We start from the raw sequence: 20,170 nt of genomic DNA on the forward strand, positions 1-20,170 counted from the left end.
CAGGTGGGCTGATCACGGCACCTCCAAACTCGCTGGATTACTAACCTTGCGCCTTAGACAGCTCGCCCACCTGGGAAAAACCCCGTACACGCTGATAACGATGGTTGAATGTTTTGACAAGAATTTGTTGTTTAATTAGTAAAATGAGTGTTCTGATTACGTTCAAACTAATGTTTGTGGAACACGATTTAAACGGCCATACAGAGAATGATCTGCTTGAGTGCAGTATATAAGGGGATATAGGTATTACCTCTCATTTCACATTTTAACCCAAGCCACACGAAGACCAGTATGCTGTTCTTCCATTTCAGACTACTAGTGTATCGTGTTGGTTATAGGTACTACATAGCTCATAGGGCCTCGAGGTACTAGGTACACTGGGACTGGTGCCTATAATAAAAATTGGATATGAGGGTCTCACCTTAGAGAAACCTCGTTGTATGTATGTGTGTATGTATGTATGTATGTATGTATGTGTGTGTGTGTGTGTGTGTGTGTGTGTGTGTGTGTGTGTGTGTGTGTGTGTGTGTGTGTGTGTGTGTGATTACATGTTCTGTTTTATACCTTGTTTGCGAGCGCCAGTGAAGGTAACAATGCACCATGTACCATCGTTTCACGTATTATATTATTCTGGCCACGGGGGCGGTAAAATATAACGTGTGTAGTTTTTACTTATCGAAATATAAACTTTGTAGAATAGGACACTGGGACAAAGCATCATAAAGTTCCTATGCATCTGGGTTCTTGTCCTCCTTGCTATTGTGAGTGACCGAATGAGTGAGTGGGTTCACATTTGCGCCGCACTCTTCAATATTCCAGTTATATGGCAGTGCTTGGAAAATAAATTTAAGAGTTTAGTGGGCATCATCACTGTGTGGTGACCAATTTGTATCCAGCTTCTTTCATGACTTCAGGTCATCTGGTCTCGTTTCTCAGTCTCTGCTTTAGCACAACAACCTATCGCTTCATAGTCTATATTGATTGAACAGCTATAGTTTAACTGTCGCGTTGTTCTAATCGCACGCTAGACGTAGTATCGAACAGATACCTTGCTGATCGAGGATGGAGATATTCTTAGATAGACTAACGCATAGTTTATTCATGAGGGACTACCGGCCCTGAATACATTGATATACAGCATGTCGTGACCACGCTTGCTCGGATAAAGTATAGAACAACTTTTCAGGTTGGTTGGGTTGGGATACGATGACATGTATCAGCTAAGCCAGCGAGCCTGACCACTCGATTCCGTTAGTCGCATTTGTGGGTTCTGAAGACCTATTACAATCCAGACCTTCGCGGGTCTTTCATACAGGAAAACATGGGTCATCAGAAATATATACTTAGAATGCTCATCTACAGGTTAGCGTCACTTTGAATTACCTGTGTGGTCTGCTCTGGAAATGGAGATTCAGTGTAATCGACCTGTATGGATACATTTCTTGATTTTGGATGTGTCTCCCAAATTACTGAACAGACGCTCCCATCAGGTTCCCACGAGGAGTGCACGGTGCGCTCGTAAAATATGCCTCGCATTTCTAACTTCATACCTTTTGAAACCGCAGTTCTAAATAGCGTTCAGTAAACATTGCTCCAGTATATTGTTTTCCGCTTACATGCCGCAGAATAGGCTTTCAGAAATATAAAATTCACCTCTGAAATTACCGCATTTATTTCAACTTAGACGCATTCCGCGGGTTTGTTTCCGTCGGAGCCCATGCAAGTCTAGCTCACTGTAGGTCACGTGGTTTTGTTGTGGAACTCTCTCGAGTGGAGTTAATATTGTGCACTCCGTGCGGTAACAGGTGCGAGGAGAGTGACTGAGAGAGTGCGGTAATTTTGAGCAGGAGATAGCACGCCAGTGATATGGACACTAATAAAGACTGAGACAGGGCTGTGTTGCCACCATGGAGTTAGGGAGAGCAACATTGCGCGGGAATGGACTTAATCTCCTTCTAAACGGTAAGATGTGTGAAATGTTTACTTTCGTGTGAACTTTGACAAGCGCTGTGGCATGGCTATTGCGTGATGTCGATCTGAATGGCCCATCAGTTGGTGTGTCTCCAGTTTGTTGATGCCTGTGTATAGACAATGATGGCATCACTTATAGTCCTGTCAGTGTGTTGTGTCAAGTCTCTGCTAACTGTCAGTGTATATTTTACCCTGAAACATAGCCTATCTTTGACAACATTTTGTCACCAAATCAAAGCTGTCGCTGCTCTCAGCTTCTAATCAACCTGAGAACGGCCGTTTGTGTGTCGGTGTGTTTTCACGAGTTTGAATTGCCTGTTTTCGTTACATTTTATGTATGAGATTAACAGTGTTGGTTTGTACAAATGTCCAGAGCCTAGTTTACAAACTTTTTGACTTGTGTGTACTAACAATTTTAAGTGAGTGAATAATTCAGACCAATCCTAATGTTCAGTAGTTTAGCCGACCAGGTGTCATTATTGTTGTGATACAATGTATGAAAGTGTGCAGATCTCACTGGCGAGACAACTACATTAGTTATACAGCGATGGCAATGTCTAAGGGGTGGCATCTGGTGATCATTAATTCGGTATCAAATTAATTTACATCTGTATTAATTGTTGACAAGCTGCCTTCCTCTTCTCAAGGAAATAGACTTTCTTTCTATAGCAAGATATGTTGGCCTATAATAGGCAATATGTAAATTACTGTGTAAAAACTGAGTCACCAAATCAACATTATGTGTGTTTATTTCATGGTTAAATTATATCAATCATTTCATTAATTATATTCAATGCGATGGCCACTTTATCATACTTACTGGGATAGACGGAAAGTAACAAGAATCACAATCTATTGGTTCAAATTCAAATTTTTAACGTTCCTTCAAAACTGTACTTTGTCACTCAGACCTGGAATGAAAACTTCAAAGTGGAGTGCCCAGATGTAAAAGGCATCCTGTTATGTAGACAATAGACACACATCCACCAAGAATGTTAATGCTGTATTGTTTTTTACTCGTTGCTAAGCAACTGTTCAGGCTATGGACCTGCTGGCCATGTAAGCAGGCATAAGTACATGAGGCACACATGTCATCTGCCATGGGTGTTTGTTGACTTGTGGGAACTGGGATCTATTGTATAATGCATGGGGGATTTAACTTACAATGTTTGGCAAGTTTTAATTACGTTAAGTAGTTTGACATATGTCTTGGGGATGAATACTGTTTTCAGCATGTTCAGTGCTATGCATCAATGTTCCTTTTGGAATTAAATTGTGATAAGAAGAATTTTGCACCCAAACTGAGTGAATCATGTCATCTGGCCGTGAGCTAGCTTAGCACAGCTTTTAGCAATATTCCAGCAATTTCCTGCAAGGTGACGTTAGTAATGGCCTTCACACATTGTACCCATGTGGGGGATGGAACCCTGGCCTTCAGCGTGATGAGCGAACATTTGAACCATGAGGCTACCGCACCACTTGGCCATGATGTTGAATGTCAGTGGCTGCAGTGTATGAGAGTGGTTCATGTGTGTATGTCACTTTAAATTTTATCTCAGTCACTGTAGTGTGTATGTTTTTCTCATTCATCCTCGGGTGATTGTCTTATGAGCGATTTTCCAGTGTATATTTGAACTTGGACCAGATTACACAGCCAAAATTATTGCATGTATGTGTATCACATCATTAACAGAGATGAGAGACCTGCATAACAAACATTTAGATTTAAACCAGACCAACAGGCCTGACAGACTACCACATGCAAGATTGGTCTCTCTAGCATTTGTCAAGACAAACAAACCTATATTCATTAGGACTCAAAAACTGTCACAGAATTCTCATTCGTGTTCATCTTTATGGCTTTTTTTATGTGTCTAAGTTTTCTTTAAAATTAAAAATTACAGACATCGGCACATGCCTAGTGGACACACAGGTGATCAAGTTATATGTATTTGATTTATTGTTTGTTATCCCCTCTTGTCAATGTGACACTGTCCCAGTTATGTGGAGTGTCTGTGTACACTGGGTGTATGAATGGAGATCTGAGAGGCTTTCACAGGTTGAAATAAAAATCTTCACTTAGTGTGGAGGGCGTCTCAAGGGACCCTCTGACAGTGATGGGAACGGATGAGTAATTCTTTTAACATGACAGTGGTATTCCAAGGAGTATGTGACGCATACTTGTTGTTTGTTTACCAGTGTGAAATTCCTATTAATCTCCTTCATGTCTATGTGGCCAGCACTTGTTCAGTATCTCTGTAATTTGTTTGGAGTTATTTTCTGTTGGGTCGTGCTTGATGTGAGTCAGATAGCAGATTACATGAAACAGTATTCTTTAAAAGAACAATGGCTCCTCTTGAAAGAATGAGTTAAGCTTGTAAGTATTACTTATTGTAATTAAAATTAACACACTTTTTCAAGAGGAGATTTACCATTCTGTTATCTGACTTAAATCAAGCCTAATCCTACCTGCCACTGTAGATTTATGTATATTACTACACATGATATTGATAATTCTGTACTGAGATGATGATGTATCAGGTACCAGATGTCCAGCTGGGCCACTCCAACCTCTGTCAGTATTCATCACTTCTGTTTCCCTACTGACTTCTTAAACTGCCGAAACAGTTTCAAGCAGGATGATATCTGTTTCCTTGAACAATTAATTAAAACAAAATCTAAACTTTGGCTTTGTGGAGTGAAAGTGAACTAGTCATGTGTGTTGTGATGTATGGTTCTACAGTTCTGTCATGGTGAAGGACATTCTTCTAGGTGTAGGATATGTAGAATGAGGATCCCAAGTATTCACGTCAGATAATTTAGCATGTCATTGTTTGCCTGTAGTGACACAGTTCCCATAACGCCAGTTACATTCCTTCCGTATGATGCCAACTTTCCCACCCTGGAATAACTAAATAAAGATCTTTCTCTCTAAAAAGATAAACTGGCTGGGAGTAGCTGAGGTTTTTGCTGTTATTAAACAGTCATGCCCCATGTGTCTGAAGAAAGCTGCAGCACATCAGAGTGTATGTATGTGATGAAGGTGTTTTGTCAGAGGGTCACTTGTCTTACATTCTTTGTTCTGTTACTAAGTGTATGAGAACACAGCTTGACTGAGAAGTGTGATATGATGATCTACCCTGGTAGTTGAACATTCTGAGATGTACTGAATGTAAGGTAATCAATGTTTTCACTGAAAAGATTTGTCTTGACTAGTGTGCAACAAACATTGGTGTTCAGAAACAGGAATGAAGAACTCAATATATTGCAAAATTGATAAAGTGAGGCTGTGACTGAATACACTAATAACAGGTCATGATGTGTTGTTGGGCGTGACTGTATTGAGCTAATTTGAAGATGTGGATTGCTTAGGAAAATATATCTGAAATTTTTGAGAATCAGAATTACAAACGAAACATTTTTGCTGCAGTTAGTGTGCAAAGGGCACTTTGTTCACAATTCTTCGTAAATCCCTTCCTTGTAATTTGTGTTGTGGTATGTGAATAGATGAAACAAAAATGAACTGTACGTATTAGTGAATCTTAGCTTCGGAGATAATGATGGTTTCTGTCTACAGTTGCCGGATATTAGTATGGTTGTAAGAGGGCAAGCCAGTAGGATTGTTGTCATGGTCACCGTTGTGGCTGACATCAGGGGCTTATTGTTTCCTCATCCCTACTGAATGGCATCAAGAACTTAAGAGAACAGCCCCCTGTACACAGCAGCAGATCAGGGAGACTGGGATTAAGTGGCAAGGAGATTGAGACTGGGATTATGAACAACTGTAGCCATAATGCTGATTAGGGTCAGACATGATTGTGTGGACATCAGGTATTGACAGTCCCCTCCAGATTTCCCTGTAGACAAAGGCTTGTCAAATATCTGTTGATACTTCATATTGTACAGGCTTCTATAACCTTACATGGTAACTGATAGTGAGAGAACTACTTAATTTTGATGGTGTGTTGAAAATGTGATCTCTTTAGACACTGTACTTTGTTGCTGTAAACAGGGTTTCTGATCTCTTCACTTTTAGAACATTCATATCATGGAAGATGTCCTTGAAGTTTTGAGATCCTTTCATTACAAGGAGGCAAAATGTCCGGTCTGGTTTTGCTATGTTCTGGTGACATTTGTCTCTAACCTAATGTCTGCAACAGAGTATAGAGTATCAGTGCAATGGAGTATAGAGTATCCGTGCAATGGAGTAATGAGTATCAGTGCAATGGAGTATGGAGTAATGAGTATCAGTGCAATGGAGTATAGAGTATCAGTGCAATGGAGTATGGAGTATAGAGTACCAGTGTAATAAAGTATAGAGTATCAGTGCAATGGAGTATAGAGTATCAGTGCAATGGAGTATAGAGTATCAGTGCAATAGAGTATAGAGTATCAGTGCAATAAAGTATAGAGTATTAGTACAATGGAGTATAGAGTATCAGTGCAATAAAGTATAGAGTATTAGTGCAGTGGACTGAAGAGTATCAGCGCAATAAAGTATAGAGTATCAGTGTGATTGAATTATTCCATCATCATCATCTCTTGTGTTCTCATATTATCGTGGCAGAAAGTTTGAGTATTGTAAGTAAAATACTGACAGTGTATGGCCTGATCTAGGATATAAACAAGCTGTAACTCAGTGTACGTGTATGTTTGCATCTTGTTGTGTTATGTAATCAAGTTGTAAGTCATAACACTAAATCCATATTTAATCTTTGCAGGTGTTAGAGACCTTGAGTAAATCTAGCTTTGTAGTTACCTGCTTTATGGTTTAAACAAGGGATCAGGTGGATTGTATTATTTAGGCAAGTTTAGCTAAACTATAGGCCTCGTTGTGACTTAGACTTGTGGCCCTTAGATGCTTTAAAGAGAAAATTCTCATTTGGTGTTGAGCAGAGCGGAACTGTTACTCTGGTATTTGAAATATTCGTGTGTACAATATGCTGGCCTGCTGTAATGTGGGTTGATAGTGTAACATGATGTTGCTGATAGTGAAACAGACATGGATCTGTGATTCCTTGTTGTTTGTTGTGTTTTCACTATTCCAGTAAACCCAGCATGTCAAACCCGAAATCATCGTCATGTATTGTACCATGGTGTTATGATAGGTATCGAATCCTGACTCTGGGTTTGACAAACACATCTTAACCACTAGTTAAGCAGCCACACTGTATCAGACTTACTTCACCTCATTCAGTCACATGGAAATATATGAATTGGATATTGCCAACTCAGAAACAGCTTGTGCGCTACTGCAGCTCACCTTTACAAGTGTGTGTATAAATACAGTTATAACAACATGGGAGACTTTTTGTGGTATCTCTGTTATACAAGGCCTTCTGTAGCTCACCTTTGTAACTGTAGGTATAGGTACAGTTATAACATCAGAAACTTTTTATGGTATCTGTGTTAGTAGTATAGGGAATGATAGTTCTGGCTCACTTTCAAGAAATGTCTCTACAAAGCCTTATTTACTAAATAAGGCTTTGGTTGGGTCATTAGCTCTTGCTACTATTACCCCTACTACAAAAAAGTTGGCGGTAATTACTGTGCCTTGGTAGGAGGTAACACTGTGCCGTACGGTACGATCAATAATTCTTCTCTTACAAATCCCCTACCCGGCCCATCCCTCAAGTAGTATAAGTTAGGTTCGTCGGCTTTCATATCCACTTTATCTATGTTGTAAGTTTTGACTGACCATATAGGATCGGTGGCTCGCTTACGGCTATCGCCCTCGTGTTCCCCCGGCTGGTATAGATACCTCACTAGGGCCCTATCTGGTATTTGTTTCTCCTTCCCACGCAATGGAGCGGCCGACTCTGCAACTATTGATTTTAGTTTGATAGCGTCTGCCGGTTTCTTACCGGTGAGACGGGTGACTTCATGGTTGATTGCCGACACCACCTTGGGTAACCTCGTGACCCATTCAGTCGATCGTTTTCCAGGGGTGGTCATCTCCCTAGCATACTGATAGCCGAACAAGCGCTCAGCCAAAGTCCTATTAAATCTCTCAACTATGGCTTGGCTGCGATGGGCTCCGGCCGTGCCACGCCTGACCTTTGTATCGTGTTTGGCTAGCAGTTGTGACACGGCACCCATGAACTCCCGTCCGGGGTCAACTTGCAGCTCTGTTGGCCACGTCAGTGGGCTGCGTTTGTATATGCGTTCAAATCCTCTGGCTACCTGGGCCGAATCTTTCGTGGTCAAGGGTTCGGCTTCCTTGTAACGACTGGCTACATCCACTACGGTTAAGGCATACTTGTACCTCTTGTCGTGGGGTAGGAACAGTAGGTCTGCCTGGTGAATGCTATTAGGTATGTTAATACCGAACCTCCTAGGCACGTAGCGTGGTGCCGGTAAATAGATCTGCCACAGGGCTTGTTTTTTAAGCCACGCTTTGGCTTCCTCCGGGGGTACTCGCGCTAGTTTAGCTAGCTTATCTACTGCGCTAGCTCCTTTCCAGTACCCACGCGGGCTGTAGTAAATAGCCTCAAATTTTTTCATGTCCATACGCGTATGTGTTTATACCATCAATAGCTATCCAACGTTTCGTGTCCATAGGCGATAGGGACGTCTTGTTTATAGTCAGTCCGTATATCTTATGCCCATCACTTCTAAGTGTGTTCATTTTATGTCTAAAGGTACGGGTCTTGAACAGGGCTTCCTTGAATCTGGCGTGTTTGATGTGTTGTTTCACCACATACTTAACCCCCTTAGCCTTCCGGATCTCACTATTGTCGGCTTTCAGTATGGAGTACATCTTAGGTCTCAAACCTATGTACTCGGCTATGGGCGTGCCAGCACACTCGTCCTTCATCTTACCTAGGACCTTTTTATTTACCGTACTGTGTAGGGCATGGGTCTTAGGGTAGTCGCTGGTGTCGTATAAATCGAGGTGTTTTTTCATGTCCTCGTACACGTCCTCGGTTCGAATCTCCATCAGCAGGGAATCCGTGTCAGTGTACAGCACTTCACACCTGTCACCGTACTGTTTCTTGAGCTCGTTGTAGTAAAAGTCGTACATCAGGTGTTTGGATAAATCGAGGATGCTCATCCCCACGTAAACAGGCCGGTTGAATTTTATGTGGCTTTTCTTCATGTGTAGGGCAACCAGGTTGTCTGTGAATATCTTACTACGGTTGAATGCCGGACTGGCTATCAATTTCCTGAGCTTGTCTTCCTCACTAGATCTAACCAGCTTCACGGTCACGCGTTTCCTCAGGTTCTCCATAGTCTTACCAAACACCGAGTTGTTCATGAGCTTGTAGAGATTTTTCTCAAAATCACTGGTGGCTTTTTTTCGTAGGTCTGTGTTCATTCTGATGTAGGGCTCCATCCATGGGCTCTGGTCGAACATGAGCACCCTGTGTATTTTGGTCAGCCTCATACCCAACGACAGGTACAGCTGTAGGTTGCGATAGTGAACGATATACTTGGTCTTATTCATTAAGTTAGGCACGAGTTTTTCAACGTCTGTCACACGCCCACCTAACAAGTTATGTTGGTACTCAGACATCCAGTCTGTATTAACCCTCATACGTTCGGGTGCAAGGGGATAGCTGTTGTGCGATGTGTGTAATTCCTTGGGATACTCTAAGTCAACTTCGAGGATATACCCTTTGTTCGAATCTGGTGCAACCTCCATAACATCAACGTGGGGTACCCATTCGAATCCCCCTGTAGGTAGATACTGGCTCATGGCCCAGCCGTACAGGTTGTTTGCGTCGAGGTAGAGAATGTGATTGGTTGGTTTGTTAGGATCGTAACCTTTCACGTATTGATTATTTGCTTTAGCGTATCGTTTGGATGCCATGGAAATCCCACCTCGCAAGCCTTTCTCAATGAATAGGTGCATGTCGTAATCTGTGAGCAATTCCAAATTAACTCCGGTCTTTTTAAGCAAGGCGTCCCACGACAGACCTGGGCTGGTGTAATACCATGCGGGGTCGAGTTTATACTGCTTTAAACATGTCTGCCGAAACGTTTCAAACACGTCGGCTAACAGCAGTACATCTGTCCTCAAGTACAGGTCGTGATAATCACCCAGGTTCTTACAACCCAGTTTATTCCATACGTTAGTCGCGTGCGAGTAATCATCTCGTGAGACGGACGCCTCATTCAGCTTGCTATAAAAGCAGTCAATAGGGGGTAGTCTGGTCTCGGTGAACTTGGCCCAACTATCCATGTACTCATAGGGGTACACACCCTTCCTCATAAGCAGGGGTCTAGTCTCGGCGTCTGTGTATCGATCGGTGATAGGGAAGGTATTGTTGGCCTTGACCAGACTGTCGAGTGACGACAGGAGGAACTGAAACGAGTCAATGAACCTAAGTCCGTTTAAGCTGAAGGAGATGTATCTCTCCATGTTGTTGGGGATGCACGTTATATTACCATCGATTTTCGCGATGGCCTGCATGATCAAGTGTGAGTCGTACCCTCTCAAGTTGTGAAAGACAACGGGGATGTTTATTGTCTTAGGGTTGATTTTAAGCTTGAGGTTGCACGCGTTGTGAGCGGCGCCTCTATACTTACCAGTTATGTGGCAGTGATCTCTCACCGAATCACCGTTAAGTGGTGAGTCGCACACGTGACAGTTAGTGCTACTAGCGTGAGCTAGCCTGTCGGCTCGGGTCATACGCATGGGAGCGATTCTATACAATGCATTCCTAATAATTTTTTCTTCCTCCTGCAAACACTTTAGAAACCTTTCAGCCGCGTCAGGGCCCCTATACACTACCGGAGCTTTCGTTTCCCCGTCACAACGGACGACAATGTATCCAAACGAACAGGCTTTATGCTCTTGTGTCTTGTGGGTGAAGCTACCACTGGGAGCCTCGCCGGCGGCAGCACTGGGGTGTGTGGGGGATTCCCCCACAACTAAGGCTTCGAAGTCGGCGTATATAATATAAGGTACAGACATTTGGTTCTTGTGGTTACTGAATTTTAGGATATTTTCACCTTCCTTAGGCATGTCGACTCGTATGGCCGTCTGCCCCACACCTTGGCAATCATCCCGGTGGGATTCTAATAAATCAGCTCGACTGAAACCGTGTAGGCATCGTACACAAAAGTGTTTTTCCCCAACGTGTTTCGACTGGTCGTGCAACAACCGGCTGAGATGTTTTATCCACGTGTAGTGATACTTTTCACCTCGCTGGATCATGAATATATTGATAACTTGGCGATCCTTCACCGGGCTGACCCTGTGTACTATTGTTGTGTTACCTTCGTGCCCAAAGACATTTATAGCCAGATTATTCTGTTTTTCTACTTTAGTGATCTGGGATATTGGGGTGGGTTCATCTATACCATCCCAATTAAGCCCATCGTCTTGGGGATAGCTAGAAAGCCTATCTGAATTCTTGCCAGCTGGAAATAAGGCTGACCTGATAGCTAACCTCAGGCAATCGTTTCCTCTATTCTTAACGTTTACTATGGCATGTTTGTTCCTATAGTAGGGAGGCAAGGCTAGGTATGACCCGCCTCTGAACGGCACGTAGTTAGCTATGTCTAGATAGACATTATCGATTTTATCTACAGCCCACCCGGACCCCAAGTGTGTGTAGCGTTCTAGGTATTCTCGTATCTGCTGAAAACTGGTATCGATTGATGCGTCAATGGTCTCTGCATGTGTGACGACCTCTTGTTTACCTCGGAAGTAAGGCTGAACATACTCAGTGGTACTCCCAACCTGCTTATCGAGCGACATTTTCACTGTGATCTGAAACTTGATACTTCCTAGGTTATTTAGTTCCTGGTTGATCTTATCAGCTATCAGAGGCTTGATATCTGTAATGTCTATGTTTCTATCAACGCGCATGCGCCAACCTCTCAAATAATTGCCTACGGCGTGCTCAGTGCGCACGAACTGTAGGTCAATAGCTCTATTCTGTCGTAATAATTCTATAAGCTGTGGTTTTCTCATACGGGAATACCCGCCTAAACCCAAATCGTGTGCCTCGACTTTCAGTTGTTTTACAGTGGGAGGTTTTGCTACGGGGGCATGTGATAACAATGCGGTTAACCCGGCTCTCCCCAGGTTTGAATAACCCGTGTATCCAAGCTGTTTTGCTTGAGCTTTTAATTGTTTTATTGTAGGAGGGGCTTCTAAACCTAGTAATCTCAACAATGCTGACTTCCGCATTCTAGAATACCCGATGACACCTCTCTGTTTTGCGACCCGCTTGAGCTCGCTTACAGTAGACATCGTGTTTACACCTAAGAGAACCAATGTCTAATTGGTTCACAGTAAGGGGAGGTAACCCTTAAGTGGCTATCTTGAGCAGTCGCCTACGTTCTTTTATGTAGCCTTTTTTATTCTCGTAGATGAGTTGATGTCTGACTACGTTCGCTCCGTGAGCTTTACATAGACAGTAGTGTCCTTTAACCCCGATACCACACACAGAACACGTGTAGTTAGGACTTCCCATATGGAAACAACAGAACCCCTGATTCCTGCATTTCCTACCACAGGCCTCGGTCTTCCCCATAAGTATGTATTCGCATCGGTATGGAGCGGGTCTCATGTTTACTTATATAGGTATTTTAATTTAATTGCTTCGCAACCAACGCAGTAGCTGCTATACCCAACACTATGAAGCCCAGTTCACGATTCATTTGTCCCTTGGATGGTGTGTAGTACTGAGCGAGTGTGGGTTTATTGAGCGGTTCCAATTGTTTACCAGTTAGTAGATAGTATTCTTTCATTGCTTCATCGACATCGTTGAATGTTTGAACGGCATGGTTTTCACGCTGGAGTTGTTCGTTAATAAAATCGATCCTCTGGAGGCGTTTTTTAGCGTACTCGGCCTGTGCTCTTTGTAATTTCTCAGTAGCGAGATCGTGTCGCTTCCTTTCTTCCTGTATTTCAGCCGCGTGATCATCTCGTAGTTTCGAGAAGAGGAAATTACTCCCGGAAAATGCCAGGGCATTCACTAACGCCCCACCGACCATCATAGCTATCGTGGCCATCCCTATATTTATTTCATTATATTATCAGGTATTATTCCTTGTTTTACTAGGATGTCTTTTGTGGCCATCGCCATACCAAGGTTCATTATGAGCATACCCATATCCTGCAGGTTGAAATCTAGCTTGATAGTTGGTTGTTTAAGCACCATTTTAGTCAACCGAGCGTACCCTACTGCTAGACTGGCTACCACTGTGGCGTGGTATACGTCGTTGACGAACGTTTTCCCCTCAGACATTATGTATATGATATAAAATATTAAAATTATAACATGATATGCGGGTCGACAGTGGGGCCTGCCGGCGGCGTGTGGGGTACCCCCACACCCCCAGGGTTTCCCTCAGTTCCCTCACGTGTATATAACCATGTTATAACCACGGCAGCAGTTACACCTACAGCCAACAACAGTCGGGTTGGGTTGGCCGCTTTATGTTGGTTACACCACCGTTTTTTACCGGCAGCTACTCTCTTAGGATTCTTCTGCCTGGTTACTGTTGGGGGTACCCCCACTGGTGTCACTGGTTCCTGTGAAGGGGTCTCCTCCACTGTTTCCACTGGTTCCTGTGCAGCATCCATCTATACTATTATTATTATTCTTTCTCTCAAATTGGCAATGTTTTGCTGTGATAATCGCCGCCGTCACTGGAGCCAACAACATACCATATTTGTGGTACAGCCCGCAGCTGATAGAGCTCACGGCGTGTTCGATAAAAGGGTCTTTCTCGAGGTCCTCCCACAGGTAAAGTCGGCGCTCTGGTGGAATGGGAAGGAAGTGTGATACAATACCGGTGTATATCTGGGTCATAGCCGATCCTATTGTCTTTGTCATTTCTGCTCCGAGCCGGGACTCGTATCTAGCGTATAGCTTATCGATTTCTTCGGCTGACATTTTGTGAATTTTATCCGGAGTGTAGTCTCCAAAATAATGTTTGGCTTTGCCGCCAACAGCCAACGCCACCAGTTTCTCTCGCTTGGGGGAATCCCCCACAGTGGGGCCTGCCGGCGGCGTTGGGGAGACCCCCAACTGTTCGAGTAATTCCTCACACTCCATCTTATAATATAACAAGTAAGATTTAGTTTTAACTATATAATACCCGATGCAGACAAAACACAGAGAAATGAAGGTTAAGTTGCACACGACAAATACTTCAAATATCATAGCTATGCTTAGCTTTGCTTAGCTATGCTTAGCTTTGCTTAGCTTTGCTTAGCATACTATATATGCTACTGGTTGGTCGGTCTTTAGAACGAGCTTAGCGTGTTTAGTTTCAGCGAGCTGTTTCTTCACCCGTTCCCGTTCTAATTTACTCATCACATTGTTCTCTCTCAAACACTCCTCGAACGAATCCCTGTCCTTGCAGTGAAATAAGGCCACCCATCGCGTCTGCTCCCTGAGGTCTTTCAACACCGAGTTGAACTTCTGCGTTAGCACCCAGACGCTGTGATTTGCATGCCGGCCGGAGAAGGCCAGGTACGATAGCATGTCTCTCTTTTTTGTTATCTCGCGATTAGCGCTGCAGTCGTCCAGTATGAACAGCGTCGGTTCCCCTTTAAATTTCTCGTGAAGAGCTTTCAACCAGTCCTGCAGGCGTGTTCCAGGGTCGATTTTGTGTACGTCCGGGTCCGTCATCACCCAAGGTCGCGCGTACGTTTTATTCATGCTCAGAGTAGGGCACATGATAACGATGTTATCGAACACATCCTTGTAGTAACCCTCCAACATATCCAACACGAAAACGGTCTTCCCACAGCCAGTCTGCCCGCACACTATGGCGCAGTGTGGGTCAGTGGGTAACCCCAGGGGGTACCCCCATCAGTAGATGGCTTGCACGAATCTCCCATTGTCTATATTAAGTTGCGCGTCCATAATAACGTACAGATATAATTTCAACTTACCAGCGGTTTGAGCCTTCTTAGTAATCTGGATGGTTATCCCTTCGCTGCCGTTATCTATACGGCGCCCGCTACCGTGCAGTTTATCATCATCCGTGGATCGCATGTCCAACCATAGGGCGTACTTGGTGGTCAGGTATTCACCGATCTGCACGGAGCCGAGATCCAGGTCCTTTGTTATGTAGTCCCCCACTGGTAGCTTTTTTATCTCATCCCACTGCTGGTGTGGTCTCATACCATGACTGAACAGCTGGTTGGGCACGCCCTCGATGGTAACTTCCACCTTTTCAATCTCGGGGTTGAAAAACTTCTCGCTGTCCCTCCGGAATGGATCGTAATCCTCCACGGGGACGACCAGGATACCTTTCATCGATCGCGCCGGCACGTTCAGGTTGATATTCCACACAGTGTCGCTCTTATCTCGCACGACTGATCTATGCCTCAGTACGCGATCGTACAGGATAGCCATCTTCCCAGAGTACTGGTTTCGAACCTGCCTGGCCAGCTCCGGGCTAGTGACCATGTCGAACTCCAGAGAGATGTTGTCTATGGCATAACTGGCCTCATCACCGTTTGGTGTACGCACTACTTTGCTATAGTCGTTAAACGTGAGCTCGTATTCGAGCCTATCACCCAGCGCGGCCTGGTAAAACGGCGCGTGTCCCGTGAGCAACTCGAAGTCGAGCGGCACGCAGAATCGATTTCCGTATGCTCGAGCGATGGCCTTTTCACCGTCCGATAGCTTGTCTTGCTGGTCTGTCGTGAAGACGTATCCTATGCGCGCCCGGGTTGATTTGCTGATGCCCTGGTACACATCATTGACTCGTTCTCTCTCGCTTTTCCAGAGATCCTTGTAGCAGTGAAACACGTCGCTGTCGTCGATGCTCAGCACCTCGTTACCGCTGATCTTGACGGTCGTTTTCTTGATGATAGCTCGACCCACGTTCCGCACTAGCTCGCGTTTGTCGTTGTCGGAGATCAACGTGATATTGAACGCCAGTCGAACAGTGCCTGGTACAATGAGGTCATTCTCACCAAGGTTTGGAAATCTAACCAGCAGAGTTTGATTCTGGTCTATCTTGCTGGGATTGTTGGTGATGGTCACCGACTGTCGCACGGCTCTGGCCCCTAATGGCTCTCTCAATCTTCTGAAAGGATCTAATTTTCTGCCGTACATTGTTATATAAAAGAAATATATTTTTAATACTAATGGATGAAGACATAGATATGACGGAGATGCCGGGCGATAGTGCCCAGGCATTCGATGAGCAGGAGACCTCATTTACTAGTTCACCATTGAACCAAGAACTCTTGGAAACAACGGTAAATGATTATTACGAAAGTTTAAGAAGAGATAAAAACTACGTTGAACCACAGGGTCGATACCATAAGAATTTTTTTATTGATACAAAGGGTGTTCTACGCCTTAAGTCTGACCCAGGGGTTGACCTCTTTAACAAGAGCAATAAAAAACCACTGGCCTTGTCAACTCTAGCCAGCCGCCATGGTGTCGAATTTATCCGTAAAAATCTAAACATGAATGATTACGGTGGTGCAATACCTAAGGCCGTTAAAGAAGATCTGCAAGCTACCAGATCCCACCTCACCACTAGAGATGAAATGACACCACAGCGTGCTACAGAAGCCTCGGACAGCATAGAAAAACTGTTGAGCACCTACTGGGACAAACCGTTACCGGGGTTTGACTTTCCGGTAAGGGAACTGCGCGGCTTAGACGAAGCCGTGAAACGCGTGCGTGGAGAACTCGTGAACAACATGGGGAAACTGAACGAAATCGACGAGCACATCGCTAGGGAAAAAACCAAACTCAACGAAACTGAAAACGATGATATGAAGCGTCGTATCAATGAACGAATACGTGATTTAGAAGACGAGAGACGTACACGATTGGAAGCCGCTTCCTCGAATCGTGAACAGCTTCGATCCCAGATCAGTCGTATTCGGGAAACAATCGATAGAATACTGAATGAGGATACAACTTTAGCCAACAGGATTCGGATATTGTTCCGGGAGCAAGGGATCACCATCGCCAGTATTCTGACTGCATTGGGTTTCATCATATCAACCCTGGTGGTGTCACTGGTGGGAGGAACCCCCACACCTGCCGGCGGGGGAACTCCCACAGGCGGCGGGGTTAAAGACTGGATAAAAAAACTCGGGGAAGGCCTAGCTAAACTGGCTGGTAAAGCCGCCGAAGCCCTTCCCGGCATCCTGGGTAGCATCGTCTCGTGGTTGTTGGGCGCTCTGTCTAAAACTGCCATGTGGCTCAGTCAAAACCTGTGGGCAGCCATAGTCGCCGTGGTGGGTCTGGTGTACGTAGCGGCTAAGAAATCTTTAACCAAATAAGTCCCAAAGTTACCCCACCAACCACCAGGGCTGTTTTATTATCGATGTGATTGGAGGCCTGAATATGGGGGTGTGTGGGGGGCACATGAACTTTAGGCTCCGGAGGTGGCGCCACTATACCCTTTTCACGTGGTGGGATGTGTGGGATATAGGGGGTGTTAATATCGGGGTTGATACCCAACTTTTGGTCCGCCGTGGCTATGACTATTTTGTTGTTATAACCCACCACTTTTTTTATTCTCAGTTGCATATCACTCGGAGCCATGTACAACCCCACGCCGAATACGTAATTGACTTTCGATCTGGCGTATTCTAACACGTTTTGGTAGCGTTCGATGGCCCGCGGGAGATCAACTGGAGAATTAATAGCATCCTCAACGTTGGCAACGAACTGTTTCTGAGCGTCGTAAGCAGTTCCCTTACCGATGATGTTGGAACGCGTTTGCGACTGCGCACCCAACAGCGCCCACACGTACGTTCGAATCGAGTCGTTCAAGCGTATTGTACCAGCACGAGTGAATCCTTTCGACGTGTCCAGCATGAACATTTTCCACCCGTCTGCGGTTGACTGCTCCACTTTCTGGACTGTGAAAGCAACACCACCTTTAAAGTTCATACGATCATCCCTCCATTCATTACTCGACAAAGCAAAGTCCTGGCGTAGTATATCTCGTTTCAGTAAATCATCACTGACTTCTTTCACTGATCGCGCGCCATCATAAGGAATACCCAACCCGTGGTTCGGCCCCGGCAAACGCCAATCCGTCTTCGGGTTTATTTCGAATTCATTGCAAATACGTTCGTAGGCCCGTCTATCGTACGGGTTGTTTGTTGCGCCCCACGCTTTGTCCTGTGGGAGGGGGGCGCTGATCTCTTTAAGGATACGTCTGACCTGGTAGTACACGTGGAACTTGAACACAGACTGACTCAGCGGTCCACGCCGAGTGTCGGCCAATGTCACACCACACCCCGTTGTAGCGCACCACATGGCAAAGTTGAATTGATTCTGCCAGAACTGCATAGGGTTGTTGAACCAAGCGTGGACTGCCTTGATGTTAGTCACCGAAAGCTTATACTTATCGAACACATCCAAAAGCTGGGCATTGAAATACAACTCAGGAGCAACCACGATCTTCATGGGGGAGAAATCTACGTCCAGTTTAGGGTAAAACACACCAGGGGAATACATTTTAAAACTATTATATAATAAATATATATGTAATATGTACATAACACTTCCAGGAATAACGAGCGGTGAGGCCGTTCAGCTGACGCACGCGATCGATAACACGTCAGGTCAACTCGAAGTCGCACTCTGCGATATCACCTACCTACCGCAATGGACTAACATCAATATCAGCAACAATAAGCTGTTCGTCAGTGGAACTCGCAGCCAGATAACTGACGGCTACTACAGTGTGTGCTCTCTAAACGACGAGGTCTTCAAACCCCTGGGAGCCGAACTCAAGATGAACGACTCAAACGGTACAGTGGTGTTAATCAACAACGGAAGAACCTCATTGAGGCTCGGCCGACCATTAGCGAGGATACTCGGTATGTCTCCTGACGAGATAAAACCAACAACAACCATCACAGGCACGAAGTTACCCGACCTAGTACCGTACCGAGAGCTGTACATTCATCTCGGTCAGGTGAGCACAACGTATAACATTCAAGGAGGTCACCCTTCCACTATACTGAGAGCAGTGCCGGTGAAAACTGAGAAATTCAACGACGGTAGAACCGAGTCGTTTTCACCACGGCAGTATAAGAGATTAACCCAGGGCAACATACCTGAGTTGACAATATCGGTGTTAGATATAAATCATAATCCTGTAAATATAGGATACCTCAGCTTAACGCTTCATGTAAAATGACCAGCGCACAAGGGCCCGGAGTGAAAAAATGCGTCAATATCGGGATCTCCGACCTTGGAGACACGCGCGGTTTCGACGCTCCCGGAGTAGATGGTAAATCGTACGCCTTGCAACTGAAAAACAACATTTACAAACGCGTTGAAATCCCCTCCGGTGGAACCCTAAGTGATATAGTAGATACCACAAGAGCAACAGTCAACACTAAGTACACCCTTGTCAACACCGGTGATAATAATTGGGTAATATACCCATCGTTCGGAGGTAAACTGTTCGACTTAGACGATGTTGAGAGCACTACCGTCGCCCGAAACAAGCCATATATGCTCGTCTTCACCGAAGATGACAAGTGGGTGTTGTTACCCGATAACAACTGGTTTATCAATATTAGACTCGTCTCCCCCTACGTGTTCACTGATAACAAAGACAACCACCTAAACAAAGTCGTGAACAATGGAACCCTGCTCGTGGCTTACGTCCCAACTCAGAGACGTAGCATAGTCGTCAGCCCAGTCAACACTATAGCAGCCCACATGCTATCGAGTAAACCAGCCATACAAAACGTGAAATTGCAGTTGGTGTCTGAATTCGAAGGTGTGGTCACTATACTAGAGGATCTACCGGCAAACTCAACACTGATCATCAAAGTCTACCTAGGGGAACCATCGGGGAATGATGTCGAGATCGTGAAGGGGATCAAACTCGGGTGGGTGAAACGACACCAGTATCAAGTTTGCAACGTTTACGTGCGGGTGGGTGTCGACTCCAAGACCAGTCTGCAGGGGGTCAACGTGATCGTGGAAAACAAGATATCACTAATCAATATCTTCCTGCCTGACAACATACACTTCATGGGTATGAAGTTAACCCCTGAATTATTATCAGAAAACCAGTTGGAAATTATATCGTAATAGTATAATAATGACCAGTCATCATCCCAACACTACGCTTAACGACCTAGGAGATACGGAGGGATTCGATCAGCCTGGTGAGGAAGATGAATTATACATCCTGCACTTCAAAGACAACGTGTACAGACGGGTGTCGTTATCAGATTTAAAAGAACCCAAATGGCTGATCAACTTAACAATCGCCT

General features: G+C 44.6%; 1 protein-coding gene across 1 annotated transcript in view; it reads left to right on the forward strand.

The window, feature by feature from the left end:
- The first annotated feature begins 1,746 nt into the window (after nucleotides 1-1,746).
- The window catches only part of LOC137287295 (WD repeat and coiled-coil-containing protein-like), a 50,432-nt gene continuing 32,008 nt past the window's right edge, over nucleotides 1,747-20,170 (forward strand). Inside the window, exon 1 of the mRNA XM_067819533.1 lies at nucleotides 1,747-1,962. Coding sequence (XP_067675634.1) covers nucleotides 1,908-1,962 — 55 coding nt within the window. The 5' untranslated portion in view covers nucleotides 1,747-1,907. The remainder of the gene's footprint in view (nucleotides 1,963-20,170) is intronic.

The sequence above is a fragment of the Haliotis asinina genome, chromosome 6 (genome assembly GCF_037392515.1).
Source record: "Haliotis asinina isolate JCU_RB_2024 chromosome 6, JCU_Hal_asi_v2, whole genome shotgun sequence".
NCBI classification, from domain to species: Eukaryota; Metazoa; Mollusca; class Gastropoda; order Lepetellida; family Haliotidae; genus Haliotis; species Haliotis asinina.